This window comes from Leishmania braziliensis, chromosome 14 (genome assembly GCF_000002845.2).
Source record: "Leishmania braziliensis MHOM/BR/75/M2904 complete genome, chromosome 14".
Taxonomy (NCBI): domain Eukaryota; phylum Euglenozoa; class Kinetoplastea; order Trypanosomatida; family Trypanosomatidae; genus Leishmania; species Leishmania braziliensis.
This window is the reverse complement of record NC_009306.2, coordinates 213,537-236,535: the sequence shown is the minus strand read 5'-3', so window position 1 is coordinate 236,535 and position 22,999 is coordinate 213,537. Positions and strand designations below refer to the sequence as shown.

The 22,999-nt window shown below is 56.2% G+C and overlaps 7 protein-coding genes across 7 annotated transcripts; all 7 read left to right on the top strand.

The window, feature by feature from the left end:
• Nucleotides 1–1,840: 1,840 nt before the first annotated feature.
• Nucleotides 1,841–2,740, top strand: LBRM_14_0670 (beta-ketoacyl-CoA synthase; the record flags this gene model as incomplete). Its single annotated transcript, XM_001563309.2, has 1 exon — nt 1,841–2,740. The coding sequence occupies one exon, from the start codon at nt 1,841–1,843 to the stop codon at nt 2,738–2,740; it is 900 nt and encodes a 299-aa protein (XP_001563359.2).
• A 1,879-nt stretch (nt 2,741–4,619) lies between these two features.
• LBRM_14_0660 (putative fatty acid elongase) lies at nt 4,620–5,504 on the top strand (the record flags this gene model as incomplete). Its single annotated transcript, XM_001563308.1, has 1 exon — nt 4,620–5,504. One exon carries the CDS (start codon nt 4,620–4,622, stop codon nt 5,502–5,504), a length of 885 nt encoding a protein of 294 aa, XP_001563358.1.
• Nucleotides 5,505–8,235: 2,731 nt separating this feature from the next.
• LBRM_14_0650 (beta-ketoacyl-CoA synthase) lies at nt 8,236–9,090 on the top strand (the record flags this gene model as incomplete). The annotated part of the gene is made up of 1 exon (XM_001563307.1): nt 8,236–9,090. The coding sequence occupies one exon, from the start codon at nt 8,236–8,238 to the stop codon at nt 9,088–9,090; it is 855 nt and encodes a 284-aa protein (XP_001563357.1).
• A 1,229-nt stretch (nt 9,091–10,319) lies between these two features.
• Nucleotides 10,320–11,177, top strand: LBRM_14_0640 (beta-ketoacyl-CoA synthase; the record flags this gene model as incomplete). Its single annotated transcript, XM_001563306.1, has 1 exon — nt 10,320–11,177. The coding sequence occupies one exon, from the start codon at nt 10,320–10,322 to the stop codon at nt 11,175–11,177; it is 858 nt and encodes a 285-aa protein (XP_001563356.1).
• A 3,134-nt stretch (nt 11,178–14,311) lies between these two features.
• LBRM_14_0630 (beta-ketoacyl-CoA synthase) lies at nt 14,312–15,172 on the top strand (the record flags this gene model as incomplete). The annotated part of the gene is made up of 1 exon (XM_001563305.1): nt 14,312–15,172. The coding sequence occupies one exon, from the start codon at nt 14,312–14,314 to the stop codon at nt 15,170–15,172; it is 861 nt and encodes a 286-aa protein (XP_001563355.1).
• Nucleotides 15,173–17,244: 2,072 nt separating this feature from the next.
• Nucleotides 17,245–18,162, top strand: LBRM_14_0620 (hypothetical protein, unknown function; the record flags this gene model as incomplete). The annotated part of the gene is made up of 1 exon (XM_001563304.1): nt 17,245–18,162. The coding sequence occupies one exon, from the start codon at nt 17,245–17,247 to the stop codon at nt 18,160–18,162; it is 918 nt and encodes a 305-aa protein (XP_001563354.1).
• A 3,406-nt stretch (nt 18,163–21,568) lies between these two features.
• Nucleotides 21,569–22,246, top strand: LBRM_14_0610 (conserved hypothetical protein; the record flags this gene model as incomplete). Its single annotated transcript, XM_001563303.1, has 1 exon — nt 21,569–22,246. One exon carries the CDS (start codon nt 21,569–21,571, stop codon nt 22,244–22,246), a length of 678 nt encoding a protein of 225 aa, XP_001563353.1.
• Between the last annotated feature and the right edge of the window lie 753 nt (nt 22,247–22,999).

Genomic DNA, 22,999 nt, shown 5'->3' with positions numbered 1-22,999 from the left:
TCTCTCTCTCTCCCTCCCTCTGTGTACGCATGAGTGGGCGCCTTTGACTTGTTCTCGTTTGGGCGGACTGTGTAAGAGGACTGCAGGTAGGGGGAAGGAGGCTTTTTTATCGCATCAGTAGTAGCGAGATGCCACAGAACAGCGCGCGTCTTCTTGTCAAGAACTCCACACTAACGAGCGGGCACCACCGACAAACCGCCGCTTTCAACTTTGAATCCCAAAGACCAAACCAAAAGGGGAAAAAGGCGCACGGTGAGCACACAACGTATGACTGAGTCTCTGTGTATGTGCGCCTGTGCATCCCGTTTCACCGTTTCCTCGACCCGCAATGGCACACCTACGGCCCGCAGAACAGTAAAGTTCTGCTCGGAAGCGACACCACCCCTCGGTGCAGTGGCCTACTGCAAGCCCTGTTCGCTGGCCTGGTTTTCTTCCCGCCCACCAGCCCCTCTTGGGGTTGCAGTTTTCAACGCGCACGTAGACAATCGTGTGTGCCTAGCGCTATTTTCATGAGAGCATGTCTATGTATGTGTGCGGGTGTGCGGGTGTGTGTGTGTGTTGTGTGTACATGGATCCTTTGTCTCCTGGAACGCTCATCCGCGTGTGTAAAGACGATGTGCGAGCCTCTAGGCCCATGACCATGCCCTGGGCGGTTGTACGTACATGGGCGGGTGGGTGGGTGCAGTTGGTGCTTGTGATCTGCTCTCAGCGGCTTTGCAGATGAAGCGTGCGAGTGGCAGCAATGAATGAGAGGCAGTGATTCCCTCGCCCCCCCCCCTCCCCATCCACCTTCAAAAAAAGGAAACCAAGCGCGGCATGCTCCCTGGGCTGGCCGAGTTACATCCTACAATGCAGAAGTGCGAAAGCTGTGTTGCGTCCCTGCCTGAGGATGGGCTTTGCTCTGCGTGCGCATGTATGCCCCTCCTGCTGTGCGGCTTCTAAGCTCCTCTCCGCCTTCGGCTGTCTCTGCATGCGTATGTTGGTGCTCCCCCTGGGCGTGATGATGCGCGAGAGGGTTGTTTGTCTTTTGCTCATCGTGACTAACACTTAAAAGGGTAGTAAAGAAACGCGATGTGACAGCTGAATGGGTGCGGAAAATGGGGGTGAAGAGACGGTGCTCTCGTGGTGGGCTGCGCTGTCGGCCGGACGACGCGGCTCTTGTCGCCGAGGTAGCCATAGCTATGCGGCCAGCTGCTCTCACCTTGGCTACCACCGCCGAGGCACGCGAGCTCATTCTTCTCCTACAAGCGTCACGAGCATGGAAGCGAAGCATCCTACCAACGCGTCTCTCTCTTTCTCTTTCCATCCTCGTCTCCTCCTCCTGACACCGACACTCGTCAGCGCCGACTGCGGTCATTGAACTCTACAGAGCCTGCTTTCTCGCTTCGCCAGCACGCAAAGCACGAACACGCGCACCCACCGGGGAAAGGTACTGCATCGGTGCGCTCGGGCTGTCCCACTGCTGCCTCTCGGCTCGTCTGGGTCTCTTGTATGTCCTTCTCTTTTGTGTGAGGACAGCCAATCCGAGTCTCGCCCTGTCTATATCTGTCGCACGCGGTCTCTACCTTCAACGCTCCTCTCCTTTCCCGTGGTTGCTGCCAGCATAGCAAGCGGGAAAAAGGGGAGTTGAGCCATATCGAGCTCACATTTTTGCGCTTGTATTCCGCATACTGGCACGCACACCATTTTCTCGCTCTGCGCTCTGCCCCCATTTCCTTTCTTCTTCCTCCCTCCCCCCCCAGCCTCACGATCAGCAGCACGCACGCACCCGCACATAGTAGTAGCAGTAGCAAGCTTTACCCCACACCCGTACATCTTCGCCTCCAGACGCCCCAAGAAGATGTGCCAGATTCTCGACTCCTTCAAGGGCGACAATGTCTCCCAGTGGATGGCCAACCACCTGGAAGTCCCAGTCCTCATCGTGGGCCTCTACATGGTGATGGTGCTGTACATCCCTGACGCGTACATGAAAAACCGCGAGCCGTTCGATCTGCGTCAGCTGAACAAGGCCTGGAACCTGCTGCTGACCGTCTTCTCCTTCTGTGGCTCCTACTACTGCCTCCCGCAGCTGTACCGCTCAATCTTTGTGCCGGAGTTCACCATCTACGACTACACCACTGGTGACATGATCCCGTGGAAAGGTGGCGCGTACAACGCGTTTTGCCACTGGAACGGCAACATCCTCTACAATGGCCCCGTCGGCGCCTTCGTCTGCCTCTTCGTCCTCAGCAAGATTCCTGAGATGCTCGACACCGCCTTCCTCGTCTTTCAGAAGAAGCCCGTCATCTTCCTGCACTGGTACCACCACGTCACCGTCATGCTGTACTGCTGGCACGGTTACATCTACAATATCTCAACTGGCCTCGTGTTCGCCGGCATGAACTACGCTGTGCACTCTGTCATGTACCTCTACTACTTCCTCTGCGTCTGCGGCTACCGCAAGTACGTACGCCCCATCGCGCCGCTCATCACCGTTCTCCAGATTATGCAGATGGTGATCGGCGCGATCGTACAGGCGGTGACGCTGTACATCCTGTACTTCACGGATAAGCGCTGCGACTCGAATGCGGAGAATGCGCGGCTAGGCTTCATGATGTATGTCTCCTACCTCCTCCTCTTCAGCAAGCTCTTCTACGATAACTACCTGAAGCCGACGCCGCCACACTCGGCTGCGGCGAAGCAGAATGGTATCGCTGATACCGCGAGGAGCAAGACTGCGGCAATGAAAAAGGGCCAATAAAAGCACAATCCGAGTCCCCTCGCCTTCCACACCACCTCTCTCTCCCCCTGCCGGTGCCGAGCCACTTGTGGTGGGAGGCAAGGCCAAGAGCCTGCGGTGTAGTGAGGACAGCAATTTATCGCCGCTGATGTCGACGGCCAGGTCCTGAAAACCGCCGGGTCAGAGCGGCCTGCCAACGTGGACACGCCCGTGTGCCACCCATATGATAAGCAGAGCGTCCAGCGTGACTCGAAGACATCTCATCCGGCTCTCGGCGCCTACTGTTGGGGTTGCCTACGAAGCAGGGGTGGCGGGGTAGAGTTCGAGGCGGAGGTCGTGCTCCGATGACCGAGTCCGCACACTGCTGTAACGCGCGTCTACCACTGCTTCGCGCCATGCGATGGGCCCGTGACAGGCTGTGCAGAGTGGGGTTTAGCTCCTACACTGTGGCAGAGAATAGGCGCCTGGGAACGCGAAGTCGTTCTCCTGTCGACTTTGGTAAGTCTGTACCTCTCTATCACCAGTCTCTACTTCTTTTATTATTCTGTATCGCGCGCTCTCGCTGCGCATTCCCCTCCCCTCTCCCTTTCATCGTGACCTGCCGTCTCTGAGATTCACCTTGTAAGCGGCCGTTCACTGCGCTGGATCGCTCGTGCTGTCCCTCTTTTCGCTTGTTTGCTTTGTGTGTGTGTGTGTGTGTGTGTGTGTGTGTGTGTGTGTGTTGTGTGTACATGGATCCTTTGTCTCCTGGAACGCTCATCCGCGTGTGTAAAGACGATGTGCGAGCCTCTAGGCCCATGACCATGCCCTGGGCGGTTGTACGTACATGGGCGGGTGGGTGGGTGCAGTTGGTGCTTGTGATCTGCTCTCAGCGGCTTTGCAGATGAAGCGTGCGAGTGGCAGCAATGAATGAGAGGCAGTGATTCCCTCGCCCCCCCCCCTCCCCATCCACCTTCAAAAAAAGGAAACCAAGCGCGGAATGCTCCCTGGGCTGGCCGAGTTACATCCTACAATGCAGAAGTGCGAAAGCTGTGTTGCGTCCCTGCCTGAGGATGGGCTTTGCTCTGCGTGCGCATGTATGCCCCTCCTGCTGTGCGGCTTCTAAGCTCCTCTCCGCCTTCGGCTGTCTCTGCATGCGTATGTTGGTGCTCCCCCTGGGCGTGATGATGCGCGAGAGGGTTGTTTGTCTTTTGCTCATCGTGACTAACACTTAAAAGGGTAGTAAAGAAACGCGATGTGACAGCTGAATGGGTGCGGAAAATGGGGGTGAAGAGACGGTGCTCTCGTGGTGGGCTGCGCTGTCGGCCGGGCGACGCGGCTCTTGTCGCCGAGGTAGCCATAGCTATGCGGCCAGCTGCTCTCACCTTGGCTACCACCGCCGAGGCACGCGAGCTCATTCTTCTTCTACGAGCGTCACGAGCATGGAAGCGAAGCATCCTACCAACGCGTCTCTCTCTCTCTCGTGAGCTGACCTATCGGGAAGAGATGCGGAAAGGGGGAGGTCGTTGTCGCATTTCACCCTACTGCACTCTTCTTCTATGCCTGGGACTCCTTTATTACTCTACCCTTGCGTACTCGTTCTCGTTTTTCATCTCGTTCTCGTCTGTGTACTCGTCATTGGTGGGCTCTTGAACGGTAACAACACGTACTTACACATGCGCATGTGAGTTGTCCTCCCCTTCCCTCCTTTTCGTTGGTGTACTGCTTGGATCCTTGCTAGACCACTCCATCCCCGTTCAGACCACCATCAGCACATCTCATACCCTAAGCCCTCCATCACCCTCGCCTTAGTTGACCCCTTAGAAAGGTAAAACACTGAAAGGCGTCTCTACCGCTCCGGTTGTATCCTCGCCCGTGTGGTGGTCTCTCTCTCAGTTTGCTCCCTCTCTATACAGAAAAGATGTTCCCGTTTGAGGAGTACGTGAGCGGTCGCGTGGTTCAGCAGTACATGCGAGACAACGTCGACTATGTCTGTTACCTGGCGTTTGCCTACATGGGCATGGTGCGCTACGGCCCGGGTATTGCCAAGGCTCTCCTTGGCGACAACCCCGCACCGCAGCCGTCCGCCAACGGCAAGCGCGCAAAGCCGGCTGCTGATCCAGAGTGGCTGCGACTCAGCATGATCGTGTGGAACTTCCTGCTGGCCGGCTTCTCAATCTGCGGAGCGATCGTGTTGGTGCCAGCGCTGCTCTCCTCCATCAAGGACAATGGCCTGAAACGCACTGTGTGCGAGTACCGCGATGATCTCACCTACTCCACCCCGCGCGGTTTCTGGTTTGCCATGTTCGTGCTGAGCAAGATCCCGGAGCTCGTCGACACTCTCTGGCTGATTTTGCAGAAGAAGAAGACGCCACCGTTTCTTCATTGGTACCATCATGTGTCGGTACTCATCTTCTCCTGGTTCAGCTACGCCGCCGGCAACTCGACAATGTCCGTCTTCTGCACCATGAATATCTGCGTGCACTCCGTCATGTACATGTACTTTGCCCTGTGCGCATGCGGCATCAAGAAGGTGCTGCGCCCCTTCGCTCCCTTGATTACGGCTCTGCAGATCCTGCAGATGGTGGGCGGTACCGCGCTCACCTTCTACTCTTACGCGGTGAACATGTCATCCTACAATGCCGGCATTGAGGACATCCACAAGCTACCGTGCGCTGTCCCCAAGTCCGCCGCCCGCTTTGGCGCGCTCATGTACTTGTCCTACCTGTACCTCTTCTGTGAGTTGTACGTGAACTCGTACATTACGGGTCCCTCTCGCGCCACCGTCGCGAAGAAGTCTGCGTAAAACTCACGCCTCAGCCAGCACCGAAAGCGAGAGAAATCGAGAAACGAACCCCCTGAATAAATGCACCAAAGTTCACGTACTGGGAGGAAAGGGGGAAAAACAGGAGTAGCGCCTAGTGAAATGGCCATGCCTTCATCATTGCTGCTCCCCCCCCCTCTATCGTGCCTCTCTTTCGCTGGGCGTGCGTGCGTGCGTGCGTGCGTGCGTGCGTGTGTGTGTGTGTGTGTGTGCTTTGCAGCGCAGACACGCGCAGAGGGATGAAGAGGAGATGCCAGACATCCTGACCAGCAGAGGAACACACGTCTGGCCCCTGCCTCTCTCTCTCTATTTGTTGTTGTTTTCCGAGTGCCAAGTGGGGAAAGGGAAAAAAGGAAACACGGGGATTTCGCACACGTGTGGAAGTGTATGTACGCCCGTCCAGGCACCAACACATGCAGCTTGTGCGCCCCCGTCCTCTGCCACCTTCTTCGCTTGGCTTCCTCCTCCTCGGCCACACACACGCGCCCTCTCTCTCTCTTTTTAATCTTTGCCGTATCCGGACAATTCTTTAGCACCCTTTTTGTTTTTCTGCCGTTTCGCTGTCTTCACTCGTGAGGAAAAAGTGGACGACGACGACGATGTGAGGGACTCCATCAATGTGCATCTCCAACGTGCATGCGGTGTTGTCTCCCATCTCGCTCGCTCGCTATCTTTGTGTGCATACGGGGGGTGGGCGTGCACGGTAAAGCCCACGTTTTTTTCTTTTCTTCTCTGCCTCTAACTCGCTGTGGTCCGTCTCCCCCCTCCCCCTCCATCGCCGCCGCCCACCCGTCGTTTCCGCATTCCGCTTGAAGGCTCATCTCGTAATATCGATGCTCAGGGGAGAAAACAAGCAAACAAACAAAAGGAACCATTGTCCTCAGTCCCCTCCCCTCAACCTCCCTTCTCTCCTCGCCCCCCCCCCCTCCACCCCTGCTGCTGTATTGGCCTTCCGTCCCTTACTCACGCACATCGGAATATACGAGACACCCCTCCGAAGCAAGGCCGCGCCGGGAAAGCTTATTTCACCCCTCGGAAAGCCTGCGTCCGTCTGACATCTTTCTCCGCGGTGTCTGTGTCTGGGTGAGGAGGGGGAGTCTTTGTGGACTCTGCTGCTGCTGCCGGTGCGTCGGAAAGGCACGGGCCTACAGAAAAGAGAAGCACAAGAGCAAAGAAGGGCTTGCGAGTGGGGGAGCGAGGCGCGCCTGTTCTGTGCTTTCCTCCTCTACCTTCTACGTTTTCTCCTTACAAACTGGGGGTGGGGAATGACGCATGCATGGGCAAACGCACACACACACACACCACCGTCAGTGTGAAACAGAGAGAGAAGTCAAGCCCACTATGCAATAGCGCCCTTGTTAGGATGGGATTTATTTATTTATTTATAGCGAAAAGGATGACACGCGCCAAGGCAAAGAATACTTGAACAAGTCAACGTGATACAGGGCAGTGTTGGCTCACTAACGACATATTCTGTGTTGTCCGCTTCAGGCGATTTCGTCACCCCCTCCCCATCCCCATCCCCCCCCCCCTGCCTCCCACTACCGCCACGACCATTGGCACCCACACAAGTACGTGCGCAGAAGTATTACAAAATATACGTAAAAGATACCAAAAAAGGGGGGAAGGAGGAAAAATGTATAACAGAACGTAAGCGCGGCGGCTCCACAAGTTGGCGGTCGTTTTCCTTTCGTTCTTCTCTTTTCCTAGGGGCGCACATACTGTCCCCCTCCCCCCCCCCTCACCACTACCCCAGCGCCTAACCACCTAACTAGCTCCATCTCGAGCTTACTTTATCTCCTTAGCCTCAGCTGTGGCTGCTCGACGGAGATGGGGGTTGAAAAAGTGATCTCCATGTGGGTGTGGGTGTGTGTATGTGCAGCAGACTCCTCTCTTTTCTATTCTTTTCGTGTGTGTGGAGGATGGGTTTTTTCTCCTTAGCCCAGGTGTGTGCGTGCGTCCGCGCAGTCTTGTTTGCAGCCTTTGAGGGGGAGTTGCTGTTGTTTCGTTGTTTCGTCTGCCCCTCCTTCCCCCTTCCCCTCCCCCTCCCCCTCCTTCCTGTCATCCCCGTCGAGCTCACCTTTTTCTACCCTCCGCGCATGTGTGTCCTCTGCCAACTTTTCATTTTCGTCTTCGGCGCATCAAAGCTGGTGGCCATTCCCGGGGATACACACGCACACGCACGTGCACTCATCCTCCCCCTTTCGTTGGCTGCACACGCACGCTACGATTGAAAAAAGGAGCAACCCGTAGTGTCGGCGCGCGGCAGAGAAATTCAGTGCCTCACACACTCGTCTCTGCGAGAGTAACGGCTTGGTAGTGCTTGGGTGTGTGTGTGTGTACGTATGGGCTTTTTTGCATGCATCACAAGCTGCGAAAGCAAAATAAAACCGAAAGAAATAGGCGAATGTCCTCATTATGGGAAGCTCTTCATTGTTTCCGCTTCGACCCCATCACCCATCGACCCCTACTGCCACCACCTCTCTCATACGCATACACACGCACACACAGATGTGAAAGCCAAGCCTCACTTGCTCACCTTCTCTAACGCCTGTGCCATCATTTTACCACTCCTGGCGCTGTCGCTTCATCATCGCGTTCCCTTCCTTGGCTGTAGTCCATCTCTCTGCACTGCCCCGTGCGAACGTCTGCCCACAAAAGCTCAGACGCGCACGCAACGCCTCTCTAGATCGAGTGCACCATTGCGCAAAGGATGGAGGCCCTCGACAATTACCTCATCACCCACTTCGACGGCCACGCCGTGCAGACTTGGCTGGCGAACAATGTGGACATCGGTGTGTACATCGCTGCCGCCTACCTGACCTTCGTCTTCAAGGGTCCGCAGCTGGTGGACTTTATCTTCTCTGGTAACCCACCGTCGAAGCTAATCAAGATGTGCTGGAGTCTGTGGAACGTCGGTCTCGCCGTCTTCTCGATGTACGGCGTGTACCACACTATTCCCCTCTTCATCAACAACCTGCGCAGGTACGGCCAGAAAGATACACTGTGCCGCTTCCGCGAGGACGAGTTCTTCACTGGCAAGCACGGTGTTGCCATGGGGCTCTTCTCCCTTTCGAAGCTGCCCGAGTTCGGCGATACCTTCTTCCTCATCATGGGCGGCAAGCGCAAGCTCCCGTTCCTCTCCTGGTTCCACCACGTCACCATCTTCCTCTACGCATGGATGGCATACCAGCAGGCCTCCAGCATCTGGATCGTGCTGGCCTCCATCAACTACTTTGTGCACTCCATCATGTACACGTACTTCGCCCTCGCCGAAGCCGGCTTCAAGAGCCTCGTGAAGCCGTTCGCCATGTACATCACGCTGCTGCAGATCACGCAGATGGTGGTGGGCCTTTACTTCACAGTCTCCTTCATAGTTCACCACAAGGCGGATCCGCAGGGCTGCAACGGCTCAACGATGGCGCTGGCGCGTGGCCAGTGCATGATCTACATCTTCAACTTTTACCTCTTCTCAGAGATGTTTGTGAAGGGGTACGTGCTGCCACGCAAGGCGCCGGCTGGCGAGGCAACGGCCGTTACCGCCCCCGCTAGTAAGAAGCACCACTAAGGAGCGGTCGTTCAGCAAGCGGACAGTCAGTGAGGTGAGGAAGTAGGAATAAAAGCAACGCATGATATACTTATTGTTTCCCCTGTCTTTGCTCATGCTGTTTAGCCTCTCCCTTCTCTCCCCGTCACTGCTCTTCCAGCTTTGTCTTTTTTGGGGGAGGGGGGGGGGAGTGTCATGCTGATGATGCAGCAATGCTGTCTGAGTTTTTTGTTTCTCTTTTTTCCTTACTTCTCATCTTCCTAACGTAGACCAGTGTTTATGGTGGGGAAGGGGGTATGTTGGGCAGTCAGTGATACTCACTCTCATCTTTCTCCCTCAGCCTCCTTCCTCTCTCCATGTCAGCCTCGTACAGCGGCGGGACACGATTCCGAAGCTGTGATCCAGACGGCACGGAGAGAGGCAACTGAAAGTTATTCCTTTGCGCTTTTCTTTGTTTGTTCGGTGGTATGATTGCTCGTTTGCTGTAGCGGCGGTGGGTTGCCGGAAGGCCTCACCCAACCCACCACCTCGTCTTCGCGCCTGCATCTGCTGAGCAAGTGAGCATCCGAGTAAATGGCCAGAAAGTGAAGGACACACATTCATCCTATCGAAGCTTGTCTACGTGCGTTTGTGTGTGTGGGTGGGTGTGCGTGCGTGCATATTGGGGCACCTTCGGGTGCTACATTGCCGCACCGTACTCGTATCCCTAGAGGTCGATTGAAGCGACTAGAAAGACCTGGCTGTGCGTGTGTGCGTCATCATCTCCACAGGCTTGTATCCATGCGGCACATGCCCCCCCTATGTTGGAGGCACCAAGTCAACCCTTTCTCCCCTCTTCTCCCGTCGTTCCTCCTCTCATACACTACTGCTCGCTTCTCTGTTTCCTCCTTACCCCCCCCCCTCCCCCACTTTCCCTCTCTCTCTCATGTTTGCACACGCTCTCCCTCTTTCGACGACCACGGTCCCTCTAAAGCGCATGCGTCATCATCCGCAGCACATGTAAGCCCTCCCTACGCCTCCCCTCTCCGTCTCTCTCTTGATTTACCGCCACCACCACCGCCGCCACTAGCCGCTAGACTCTTTTGTGTGTTGTCTCGCTCGCGCACGCCGCCGCCTCTGCTGCTTCCCACCCTCATCAATACGGCGCAGCTGACACCTGTCTGAACTCGCTCCTTCTTACCACCGTTGCACGTCGCTACATACACGCACACGCACGCACAAACTGCAACGACAGGAATATACAAGCAATCATGCAGTGGGTCGACAACTGGGGTGCCAACCACTACGATGGCTACGCCTTCAAGCAGTGGCTGCTCGACAACCACGACATTGCCATCTACGTTGCCGTTGGGTACATCACCTTCGTTTTTCAGGCGCCCAAGCTGGTGTCCAAGTACCTGAACCTGCCCGCGAATGCCAAGACCAGCCCCCTCGTGCCAGTTATTAACAAGACCTGGGCCGTGTGGAACATCCTCCTGTCCGCCTTTGCCTTTTACGGCACGACGCGCGTGGTGCCGCCGCTGCTGTACAACCTCAAAACGTACGGCCTGCACGACACCCTCTGCACCTTCCGCCCAGATGAGTTCTACACGTCCGACGTCGGCGTAGCGCTAGGCCTCTTCACCATCTCCAAGGTCCCCGAGTTCGGAGATACCTTCTTCCTGGTCCTGAAGGGCACGAAGCTGCGCTTCCTCTCCTGGTTCCACCACACCGCCATGTTCCTGTACGTGTGGCTCTCGTACGAGACCGGCAGCAGCACCCTCATCTGCGCCGCTGCCATGAACTACTTCGTGCACACCATCATGTACTTCTACTTCTTCCTGTCAGAGGCCGGCTTCAAGAGCCTCGCCCGCCCGTTCGCCATGTACATCACGCTGCTGCAGCTGGCGCAGATGGTCGGTGTGATGTTTGTGTCGGGCTACGTCATTGTCCAGAAGTACATCCTGGCTGACCAAGGTATCACCGACGGCATGACAGGGTCGTGCTCTGGCACCACCATGGCAACGGCCCGCCTGCAGCTCGGCATCTACACAGCGTTCCTCTACCTGTTCGGCGAGATGTTCATGAACAACCATGTGCGCCCGCGCGCTGCCAAGAAAGCGGACTAAGCTCCCCTCTTCTTGTGCCACCTTTCCAGGCGCGCATGGTTGTGATTTTCATCGCCCGTTGGGTTGCGATGTCTGTTGTTCGGACCTCTGTCTGCATGATTTGTGGTTGTGTACCTGTGCGAAGCGTCTACGTTGTTGTTGTTGTTGTGTGTGTGTGTGTGTGGGTGTGGGTGTGGGCTGGGCATCATCCGTCGCCGTGCGTCCCTGGACGGGTGCGGGTTTTGTGGGGATCCGGAAAGAGACGCAACGAGAGACGAAAGAAAACAAGCGCGAGGGAGTCGCGTGCACATACATGTAGGCGTAGGTGCGTGGGTGTGTCCACGCCCGTCTCCCTTTTGCTCGCCGCAGCTCTGCTCGAGCGCACATGTGTTTATGGATGTCTTTGTCTTCTCGACATCGCTTCCACTGCTTTGTGCGGCATCTATTGTGTGTGTGTGTGTGTGTGTGGCTTCTCCTGGGCCTCTTGCTTACTCGCTGCGTGGGTGATGGCGTTATTGAGTGGGGCAGCCTGCCCGTGGCGCATACTTGTGAAGGTCGAAGAGAAGCACACAGTAGCAGCCGTAGCAGGAAGACGTGATGCCGTTGAGAGACTAGCAGGTGGGGGGCTGTCATCGACGACGCTGGCACGAAGAGTAGGAGTTGGAAGAAAGAGGTAGACGCGGCACGGCCCAGAACAACGAACCCGCGTCATGCTCCACGGCCTCAACAGGGAAAGGGACGAAGAAGCAAGAGGCACAGATGCTCCTCTTTGCTTCTTCTCACCTCTGTGTGGATGTCGTATGTGCTGATGTGTACCCGTGAGTGAGTGAGTGTTTGCGAGTGGTTGTGTGCCTGTGTGATTGCAAGCGACAGTCTTTGCTGCAGGTGTTGAGGAAGGATATGGAGAGAGGATGGGAAGCGATGTAGTGTCCGAAAAAAACGAAGAGAACGAAAAGTCTCGTTTGCGTTCTCTTCTCTCTCTCTCTGTTTTGCTTCTGCTCTTGCTCTGACTCTCCTTCTCTGGCGCACACACGCGTCCACATCCATCCTTCCAGTGCTGTTACGTCTCGGTCAGGAAATAGTGTACATGTACCGTCCTCGCACATGCAGGGATACGCCCTCTCTCCCCTCCTACTCCATAAGGTGTTCGAGTGATGTACTTGTGTGGGGGGCTAGTTTTGAGGTCGTCAACGGTGGCGGCAGCATGTACATCTAATACCCCCTCTCTTCTCTTCTCCTCCCTCCCCCCCCCATCATTTCCTTTCACCCTCTCTTACCGTCTTGTGAAGTACAGCCTCCTCCTCCTCCCCCTCCCCCTCCCCCCTCAAATCACATCTTCCTCAAACTAATCTCTTTTCTTAGCCTGCCTTTCGTGTTCTCGCTGGGCTCCCTTTCACCAGCCCTCTTTGTTTTGGATGTGGACGTGGGTGTGGGTGCTGCAACCCCCTCCCCCTCCCCCAGCTGGGCGGACCCCGCCCCACACCCAAATGCCACCTTCCATATCCCCCCCTCCTCCTTTTTCTCCTCTTCCCCCTCTTTTCCTGTTGGATGGTTGGCCTTTGTTTGTTTAGGTCGCCTCCCCTCCCCCCCTCCCTCCCTCACCCTCCCTCACCTAAAGAGGGAAAGTGACGAGGTCGGAAGAGAGTGAGGGAGGGGGGGGGGGGAAGGGCACCCCCGGAACGGAAAAGGTGAAACGGCGGTGTGACGAAAGACACAGAGAAAGTCGTCAATAGAAGCGAGGGAGAGGGGAGCGAAACAACCCCCCCCTCCCCTCCTCACCGGTTAGTAAAGAGCGAACGAAGACGACCATGAACGCAAGGAGGAGGAAGAGAAGGAGGCAGGCAATGGAAGAATGGAGTAGGGATCCTGATCTTCCTGCGTGGAATCTCCGGACCCACATCTACACACACACACATTCCCCTCGCCATCTTTTTCTTCTCCTTCTTTGTGGGTTTTCTTCTTTTTCTCGCTTTCCTAATTCGCCTTCTCCTCACCCCCCCCCCTTTCTCCCTCCCTTTACTGATATAATGCGCATACACACGTACAGGTGCGTGTGTATGCGCAGCCTAGTTTCTTCTCTGATGGGTTGTTTTGTTTGTATTCTCTTTCATTCTGAGCTCGTACAAGTAGTGAGGCACGTTCTCCGTCTACTCCTGTGCGAGCCCAACTCCCCACACACATGCGCACAGACACACAGTCCCCTTTTCTGCATGTGTGTCTGACTGCCTGTCGCCCTCTCTGTGTGGGTGACTTGTCCGTGGCGATCTTCTGATTTCCTTCCTTCACTCGTTTTTCGGCTGTGTGTGCGTGTGTGCCCTGCGGTGGTGTGCACAAATGGGGAGGGGAGGGGGGGGGTGGAAAAGAGCAAACAAGAGGGACTCGCACGCACACGCTCACACAGAGAGAGGGGAACGAGGCAGGCAGACAGACGCACGCGCATCGAAGTGCAAAAAGAGTACACACCACCAAAAGATCAGCATGAGAAACCGAAAAAACAAAAAGGTGAGCAAAAAAAAAAAAAAGCGAGGAAATTAAAAAGAGGGGCCGACTGTTTGCCGCTGGTGCAACGTCCTGCACGTGGCCCTCTTGCCTTCGTAATGTATGGCCCTCTGTTGCCGCATCTACATCGGAGCAGCAGCTTGGGGAGCCAACGCCGGAGTTAACGGACCTACTGACACACACATACACACACATCTGAAAAGAGAGGGAGACGCGGGAGAAGCGAACCCACACACTCGAACACGTGGTGATCCACTGCGCTTTCTTGTTTCAGGGAGGTTGGTGTTGGTGGTGTCGCGGCGACGCCGTCAGCGCAGCAGGCTGAGCCTTGCTGTATATGCATACACCTACGTGTACGTGTGTACGTGTGTGTTCTCTCTCTTTTACTCTGCCTCTCTCTCTCTCCCTCTCTGTTTGTTGCACCTCCGTACATCGTGCTGTTCAGTCTTACGCAAATAGCTGCTGTGCTGCAGAATAGAGTGCGTCCGCGTAAGCACGTATACGACTACTTTGTTGTTGTTTTGAACACGCAGCGGGACTCCAGAGAACTCGCACAGGTGTACCTTCGCTGCAGTTTGTCTTTGTTTTCTTTTTTTTGCTTTTCGTAGTCGATATATCCAGTAGAACCGAAACAGCCATATACACACCAAGCCAAGATGCAGTGGCTCGACAACTACGGTGACCAACGCTACGACGGCCACGCCGTGCAGAAGTGGTTGGCAAGCAACGTGGATGTGTGCGTGTACATCGCCGGCGCATACCTCGCCTTCGTCTTCACTGGTCCGCGGGTCATGGAGGCCCTGTTCCACGGCAAGCCGTCGGTGGCCATCATCAAGAAGGCGTGGGCGCTTTGGAACCTCGCGCTCTCAGCCTTTTCGCTCTACGGCTGGCTGCGTGTCGCACCGCCACTACTGCGCCATCTAATGAAGGATGGCATGCACGACACCCTCTGCACCTTCCACGAGGACGAGTTCTACACCACCAAGGTTGGCTTCGCCATGGGCATGTTCGCCATCTCCAAGGTGCCCGAGTTCATCGACACGGTCTTTCTGCTAATGAGGGGCGTGAATCTGAGCTTCCTCTCCTGGTTCCACCACGTCACGACGTACCTGTTCGTGTGGTACAGCTACCAGCAAGGGACGAGCATCTTCATCTGCGCCGCTGCCATGAACTACTTTGTGCACTCCATCATGTACTTCTACTTCTTCCTGTCAGAGGCCGGCTTCAAGAGCCTGGTGAAGCCGTTCGCCATGTACATCACGCTGCTGCAGATCACGCAGATGGTTGGTGGACTCTTCGTGTCGGGCTACGTACTCCTCCAGAAGCTCACCGAGGGCACATCAAAACCCAAAACCTGCAGCGGCACGTCCATCTCCACCGCCCGCACGCAGCTGGTGATCTACATCTTCAACTTTTACCTCTTCTCAGAGATGTTTGTGAAGGGGTACGTGCTGCCACGCAAGGCGCCGGCTGGCGAGGCAACGGCTGTTACCGCCCCGTCGAGGAAGGCCGCGTAAGCACATCGCAGCGCAGTCTGATATTCAAAGCATTCTTCTTAGCTTGTTTATTTCCTCACTTCTCTTTCTCTCTCTCTTTCTCTTGCACTTGCTCTTCTACCAGTCATGCCCAGCGTTCTTGCATTCCTTCTGTCTTTGCCGCTTTCTCCTAGTTTCAGGCCATGCTCTCTTCTTCCTCTTCCTCCACCCTCACTCCCCCTTGGCGACTAACAGCACTGCTGGTGTGTGCCTCTACAGGTGGGCTTATGAGGGAGGGAGAGAGAGCGACGCTTTTAGGGAAGACAGGCTTTAAAAGACGATGTGCGGACGGACAAAGCGAAGGAAGGTGTGTGGCCTCATGGAGTGAGAAGAACGATCATGTTTGATGGGGATCAGAACAGCAGGACTGATTTGTCCGTGTGTGTGTGTGTGTGTGTGTGTCCGTGTGTGTGTGTGTGTGTCTTTTTCGACTGGTTTGTTTGTGTTGTTGTTGCTTTTATTTTCATCCCTTATGTAAACCTCTTCTGGATCTACATGATAGATTCTGAAGACAACTAAGCGAAGAAGCTGAGATGGTGGTGGTGCTGGTGGTGGTGGTGGTCGAGGGGATGCCTCAGAAGTGGACACACGCACACACACACACACACACACACACACACACACACACACACACACACACAAGCACACGGAGAGCAAAAGGAAACGAACAGTGGAAGAAGAGGAAGGCGTGTATGTGTACATGCATGCATGGATGCAACACCACGTCGCGGTGCTGCAATAGACGCTTGCATGTCTCGCTCGCTCGCTCTCATCGACTGTCTGTCTCTGGCTTCCTCGTTGCCTATGGATCATTTCTTTGCTAAGAGGGGGCACACACAGTGCGCAGTGCGCCTGCGTGCTTCAGGTCCGCCTGGGTGACGCCCCCCGAAAATTAACCCTACCTTGCCTTCATGTTGTCCTCATATTCTCTTCCTCCTCATCAATGATTATCCGTGTGCCTCAGCTTCATCTGCGCACCTTTTGTGTAAGTGGGTAAGTGCGCCTGTGATGGTGGCGGGTACTTCAGCTGTTTAGCGGGAGTCCTGCGCTCGTCTGCGGTACGTTTTGGTCTTGTCTTTTTTGTTTGTTTGTTTGGTCGTCCTCCTCTCCAGCGTGAACGTGTTCCCCTCACGCCTGCCCCGTGTCTCTCTCTCTTTCCACCCCTCGCATGTGCATCCGTCATCCTGTTGAACGCACCTTCTCCTCCCTGGTACTCTCCGCAAGCTGCCCTTCTCGTCTCGTCTCTCTCTCTCTCTTCCTCTCTTCCAGCGTATACGTGTGGTGCAAAGCAGGGCGCACGGATGGGCTGCGTTGTGTCCGTGTAGGCATTGAGGTGAGCGAGAAAAAGGCGCACAGTTTGACTGGGCACATGAAGAGCCGGCGAAGTAGCGAAGATGTTACGTCGATGGTAATGGTGTCGTGTAGGGACCTCCACACGCACAAAGGAGACCATAAAGCAAGAAAATAGAAAAAGGGGGGAGGCCTTGGAGCGTTCATCTCCCTCCAGGCGCGTGTCTTCGTACCTGGGCAATGGTGCGCGTGCGCGACAGCTACCGGAAAGAGCGGGCGCTCTAGTGCAATGCACACTCCCCCCCCCCCCCTAACCCTCTCCGACTCCCCACTCTTGCTCTTTTCGGCAGCTAAACTACGTATGTAAAAGGAGGAGCATCGAGTGAAGGAAGAGGCACGCTGGATGGAGTCCTCTAGTGGTGCGCCCTCCTTGACCCACCGCTTTCAACGCCGCGTGCACCGAAGAACCGCGCACAAAGGTGATGCGCTGCTGTTGCGCCTTCCTCGAGTACTCCGCATTCTTCTTTGCTCTCCCTCTCTTTCAGAGAGTCTCTCTCGCCGCACGTCACCACCTGCCTCCCCCTCCTCACCCTGCCCGGCCCCTTCGCCCACCTCAGTCTCCCTCTTTGGTCGAAGATATCCTCGGAGACACGCAAAACATCTGTTCACCGCTCTCTCTCTCTCCCACCCACCCCTTCCCTTACTAGCATCAGCAGATCACTATCAGCCCTCTTCCTCCTCTCTCTCTCCCACGCGTCAGCGTCATGGCCAACTTCATCGACTACATCGTCAACTTCGATGGCTACCCGCTGCAGGCGTACCTGCTCAAGAACATTGATTTGGTCGGATACATTGCATCTTTCTACCTTGTCATGGTGGGCAAGGGCGACCGCATTCTGAGCTGGTGGAACGCGCGTAAGCCGCTGGCCCCCAATGCCGCAGCGAAGCAGAACGGCGCCAACAAGGAGATGGTGGCGGCGCTCAAGTCATGCTACACTGCTGCCTCCATGTACCACCTGGTCGTCAGCATCGCGGGCGCCGCCATCTCCTGCATGCTGGTGCCCGCCATGGCGCAGTCCCTCCTGGCAAACTCCTTCTTTGAGGTTATGTGTCTTTGGGATGACACTCGCATCTACAAGGGCTACGTCGCCTTCGCCCTCAGTGCCGCGGTGATGGTGAAAGTAGTGGAGCAGCTCGATACGTTCTTCCTGATCCTGCGCGACTACATTGTCGCCTCTCCAGCGCAGAAAGAGAAGCAGGTGCGCCGCGTGCAGCCCTCGCACTGGTGGTTCCAGGGGCTCATTGCTCTTTACTTCTGGCACACCTACAGCATTGGCACCAGCTGCTTCACGATGATCGCCACCCTTACGATGGTCATGTCTGCTGCCCGCAACTTCGTCTACATGCAGCAGGATACCGCGCAGGCCCATGGAAAGTCCGCAGCAGCAGTCAAGTTGAACAGCGCGATCGTGGCGCTGGACATGATGGAGTGGATCGGTTGTAGCGCACTCTCCGTCTACGCCAGCCTCATGAACTACACGGACAAGCGCGGGTGCATGACGATGCAGGCGAATGTGCGCATGGCCCTCGTCATGTACGTGACGGCTGTCGTGCTGCGTCTCCGCGAACTGATCAAGGGCGCGGAGGGCCTGGCTGCGCGCGAGTCCAAGAAGCACCAGTAGCCTCTTTCACTCTCACAGTTGCTCGCCCGCACACACGGTGATGGGTGTAGGTATGTGTGCTAAGAGTGCTGTCGCTGCACTGTGTCCTTTTCCTCTTCATATGTTTTGCATCTCGGGTCTATTGTTTTTTCGTGCGCTTTGTCGCTGCAAGCCCCAGCCAACTGTCTACGGGCCAGCCTGAAGTACAGACAGCCACGCACGCCCACACGCGTTTCTTTCCCACCGGCAGACCCCGGACCTCCTCTCATCCCCTGCCTTTCCTCATAGGCCACCACCTGGCCCATGAGGTATGTGCGATATGTATGTGTGTCTCGGAAGGAGGAAGTGCGGGTTGATCTGCCCACTTCACCTTCTGGTATATCGACTGTCTCTGCGTATACTTGTGGGCGCGAAGTCGGCTGATGCACGTTGTCTGTCTGTGTGTGTGTGTGTGTGTGTTATTACAAAAAGACGGCGGTTTCGCTCATCGTCATTAGTACTACAGCCCCCCCCCCCCCCACCCACCCACCCACTCACCCACAGCCCTCTTTTTGCCAGCACCAGCGGTGTGGACACATTCTACTTACCATTATTACTTTGCCTTCCGTTTGCTTTCCCCACTGTTATGGTTGTTATCTCGCTCTCCGCGATGCTGCCACTTCTCTGTCGCTCGCTCTCTCTCTCTCTCTCTCTCTTCTTGTGTGTGCATGAATGTGTTTCTGGGCCCCATTTGCCTTTGCTGTTGTTTTCCGCTTTTCCCTTTTTTGATTGTCATTTTCCCCGCACATACACACACAGTGCACGCATCAGCCCTATTACAGACATGTTTCATCTTTCTGCTGCGGCTGCTGCGTTGACTCTTCTGGCTGCGCGCGTCTTGATTCGGGTGCTTCCTCGCTGCCTCTCTCTCTCTCTTCTGGGAGAAAAGAAAAGCGAAGGCGGTATCGTCGCTGCGGAGGACAGCTGGAGACAACGAAAGAGAACGCACTTGGGAGCAGAAGTGGATGCAGCCCGCTCACAAAAACCGTGAAAAGGGAAGGGAAGAAGGGAAAACGAGAAGAAGAGGGCATCGTCAAGTGAAAGGGGGTCGCTGGGTTTTGCTCACTACTCTGCTGACCTTTATTTGTGTTCGCCCGGCACTTCTCTTGCTGGTTTTCCCCCTTTGGGGGCTTGAGGGTCACTAACCCCATATGGGCTCGTGCTACCCCCCCCCTGCCCCTACTCCCCTGCTCTCGTCTCGTCTGTGCGTCCTTGTGTGTAACCCGCCTCGCGATTGCTTGGGTGCGCTGTGTGAATCTGATCTCTTGGGGCCATGTGTTTTCTCTTTCCTTATTTGTTCTTTGTTCTCCCCCTCTGCACTTCTCATTGGCGCTTTTCCCTCCCCCTGCCCCTTCTCGGAGAGGGCAGAAGGATGGAGATGATAATGTGCACAGTATGGCGCCTCTTTTTCTGTCTTTTCGCTTCTTTGTGGTTGCTAGCCGGGTATCCGTGTGTGGCTGAGTTTGGGCAGAGGTTGTACGCCCGTGTGCTACCACGCGTTTTCTTTTTCCCTCATCGCGTCCCTGTTTGTTGTTCGGTGGTATTTTCCCTCTCTTACCCGGCATGAATGTGTGTGTGTGTGTGTGTGCAGACTCGTCTCTCCCTTCCTCCCATACACGCTGTCCCTCAAAGGCATGTGACTCTCCATATTGGGGGGAGCAGCACTTCCTTGTGCTCCTTCCATGACCGCCCTCTCCCTCTCACCCCACCCCACCCCCCTCCTCTCCCTTCTCCTCCCTCCATCTCTCGACAAGGGGTGGGGACGTGGTGGTGGAGACTGGGCTGGTTGGGGGGGAGTGGAATGGCGGGAGGGAGGGATGGGGAAAAGGTCACGATACTCACATGCCTGTCCCGCCTTCGCCTTCCTTCTCCCTGGAGCCTCCCCTCCCTCATTTTTTTGGTGCCCACAGTGCAGGCATTCGTATGTGGTGTTTTAGGCTTTTTCTTTTCCTTTTTCTTTCAGCCCTGCCGCTTGCTCGCCCCCTTCTCCCCCTTCTCCCCCTTCTCCCCCACCCCTCTTCTCCTCCTCCCTCGGCAGTGATCACTTCGTTAGCTGAGGCCTCGTGAAACGCAGAAGGCCTCACCGACAGCCCTGATGACGGGTTTCCACGCGAAGGTGGACATGGGCGGCCTCACTGCAATGATGAAGTAGGCGCCAAAGAAGCAAGAAATGCGGTGTGGGGAGAGAGAGACGCGAAAAAAAAAGGGGAAGCTGTGTGGCAGCGGGAAGAGGGAAATACAGTTGAATAAATGGCGTGCTCGAGCGGGACTCCAGGTATCAGTGCAGTCATATTTGCTTCCCCAATCTCGTTCTCGCCCTCTCTGTGTGTTGTCGAGCGCGTGCTGAATCGGCGCACACGCTCGACAGCACGCTTCAATGGAGGGGGAGAAGAAGCAACTCCTGATCATCAGCGCAAACGAAAAAAAATAACGGGAGGGTAGAGGCAGGACCTCTTCCTCTCCGCTTCCCACCCACTCACTGACCCTCCTCACGCGTTGGCGCTTCAACAAAGCGAAGCGCGCGGCGCTTTTCTACGCCTCTCCTTCGCCAACTCCCCTGCCTCAGCTTTCATGTACGTGTAGAGGGACTGCGCCTGCGTAGGCATCAGAGTCAAAACAAAGAAAGCGGAGAGACGCTCAACGAAGTGTGCCAGTGGACCCCAAACAAGGGACACTTTTCTCGGCCTGGGCGTATCGCTGAGTGTCTCTTGGGTAACTGGCCCGATAAAAATGGAGCGCAGGAGCGCTTTTGCTGTCGGTGCTCCCTCAAGAAAGGGGAGGAAAGGGGGGGCAGCGTACGTCTGGCGCCGCCGAGTCTGTTGCCTCCGATAAGCTGCCATGGCTGAGCGGCAGCAAGAAAAGGATCACGTATGCACGCATGGTGCCTGCGCGGGAATGGGCAGGGGTGTGTTTAGGGCGCTTTCCTCAGCATTGCTCACCTGGTACGCTGCGGCAGCTGTATCTTAGCCTGTGTCTTTTTCCCTTCGCCCTCTCCCCCAACTCCTTGCACACACACTCTCTCTCTCCGCCCTTCTCTCCTTCTCGGTGCGAACACCCCTCCCTCGCACGTGTGCGTATGTGTTTGGCGTTGTGCTATGCAGCCCATCTAGTCGATGTATCTCCCCTCTGCTCGTCCTGTCCTCCTCTCTTGCGGCCTGTTGCTGCTCCTCTCACGGCGGCCGCACACGAAGGCGCCTGCACATCAGGCGCTCGTATTGTGAATCTGGTACCTTCTCTCTCCAGCTGTGACGTTCTTCATCCCTCCCATTCGTCTTTCACCTCCGCTACTCTTCTTCCCACCTCGCTTAGCGCCTCTGTCTACGTGTCTTCGTGCATCGCTGATACATCTGCTTCGCTTTGTTTACGTGAAGGGGTGCCTTCGACAGGCATGCTGTTTGGCCAGCTTGTCTGCTACGGGTGCCAGCGCATCCTCACCTACCCCCTCGGCGCCGTCACCTGTCGCTGCCGCTTGTGCAATACGATCAACTCGGCGCAAAACCTGCAGCTCACCTGCGGCACGTGTGGACAGGAGCTCCATGCGCCAATAAACACGCTAGCGCTGCTGTGTCCGTGCTGCGGCACCGTAACCGACATCCCGGAGGAGTTACTGCCACCGCTGCCGACCTGCGTTAACCTTGGCGGTGGCGCTGAAGAAGCGAAAACGATCATCTACGTCTCACACCCGACCCTTCCGCCTCCGCCGCGTGCCGACGCCCAGGCCGACGTGAATACCGCTTGCCCCGCTGGTTCGCGGAGGGCGTCGACACATCCCAAAGCTGATGGGCGAACGCGCTCGCCTTCTTACCTGCGGCGCCGCCTTTCGTTCAAGGAGCATGAGGCCGCGCCAGCACAGAGGAACAAGGAGGAGGTCGTTGTCGATGACAACGCTGATGGCGCGCGCGAGGTCAGAAGAGCGCACAACGCAGATCGAGAGCGCAGAGGGACTGCTGATTCCTTGGCCCCGGACCAAGAAGCTGATGCATCGCCGGTGGTCAGCGGGACGGCGCGGCTGGCGGCTTTGAGTCGCCTGGCGCCAACGGTTATGATCGCGACGCGCATTCTGTAAGAGATGAGGAAGAGCACCCGGGGAAGAGGTGCTCTTGTCTTTTGTTGTAGAATTTGCGCGGTCTCTCCCTCAGGGCTGAAGAGGTCGGTGCACAATCGTTTCTCAGTGGCCCCCTTCGCGTCTTGCTGTGCCCTTCCCATCCTCAGTCCTTCACCTCCCCTTTCAAGTACTTCTTACTATTCCACCTCCCCCCTCCCCCTTCCGCCCTGCCTCCCACGATCGCTGGTCATGTCGTCAGCCCCACCGCATCGATGACGTCTCTTTCTCGCTTTTCTATCCCCCCTCTTGCTGGTTCCCATCCCCGCCTCCTACCGTGTATATACTCGCGTTTCTTTCTGCTCACCCTTTCCTTGTGTGTGTCTGCGTGTGGGTCGGTGTCTGTGTACACCTGCTCCGTCGATGTGGGTGAGAGGCCCAAGAAGGAGTCTCTGAATCAGTTTTCGTTTTTTCCCTAGAGGAAAGGCAAAAGACCTCACGCTAGCGCACAGCGGAGCGCGAGTGCTTGCAGAAGTGAACGCCCCTGCTGCCTTCTCGTTTTGTTCTCCTCTCTCGGCGTTGAGGGCAACACGAAGAGGCGGAGCGGCCTGACCTCTACTCCTGAAAACCTCGCTCGCCTCGAGTCTCTCGCTGAATGTCTTTTGGGGGACTTTTCACGTCGCCTTCATGGAGTAGTTCATGGTGCTCGCTCACACACAAGCGGATCGCCCCCCTCTCTCCGCACAGGAAGTCCTTTCAACGACACTTTCGCTCTTC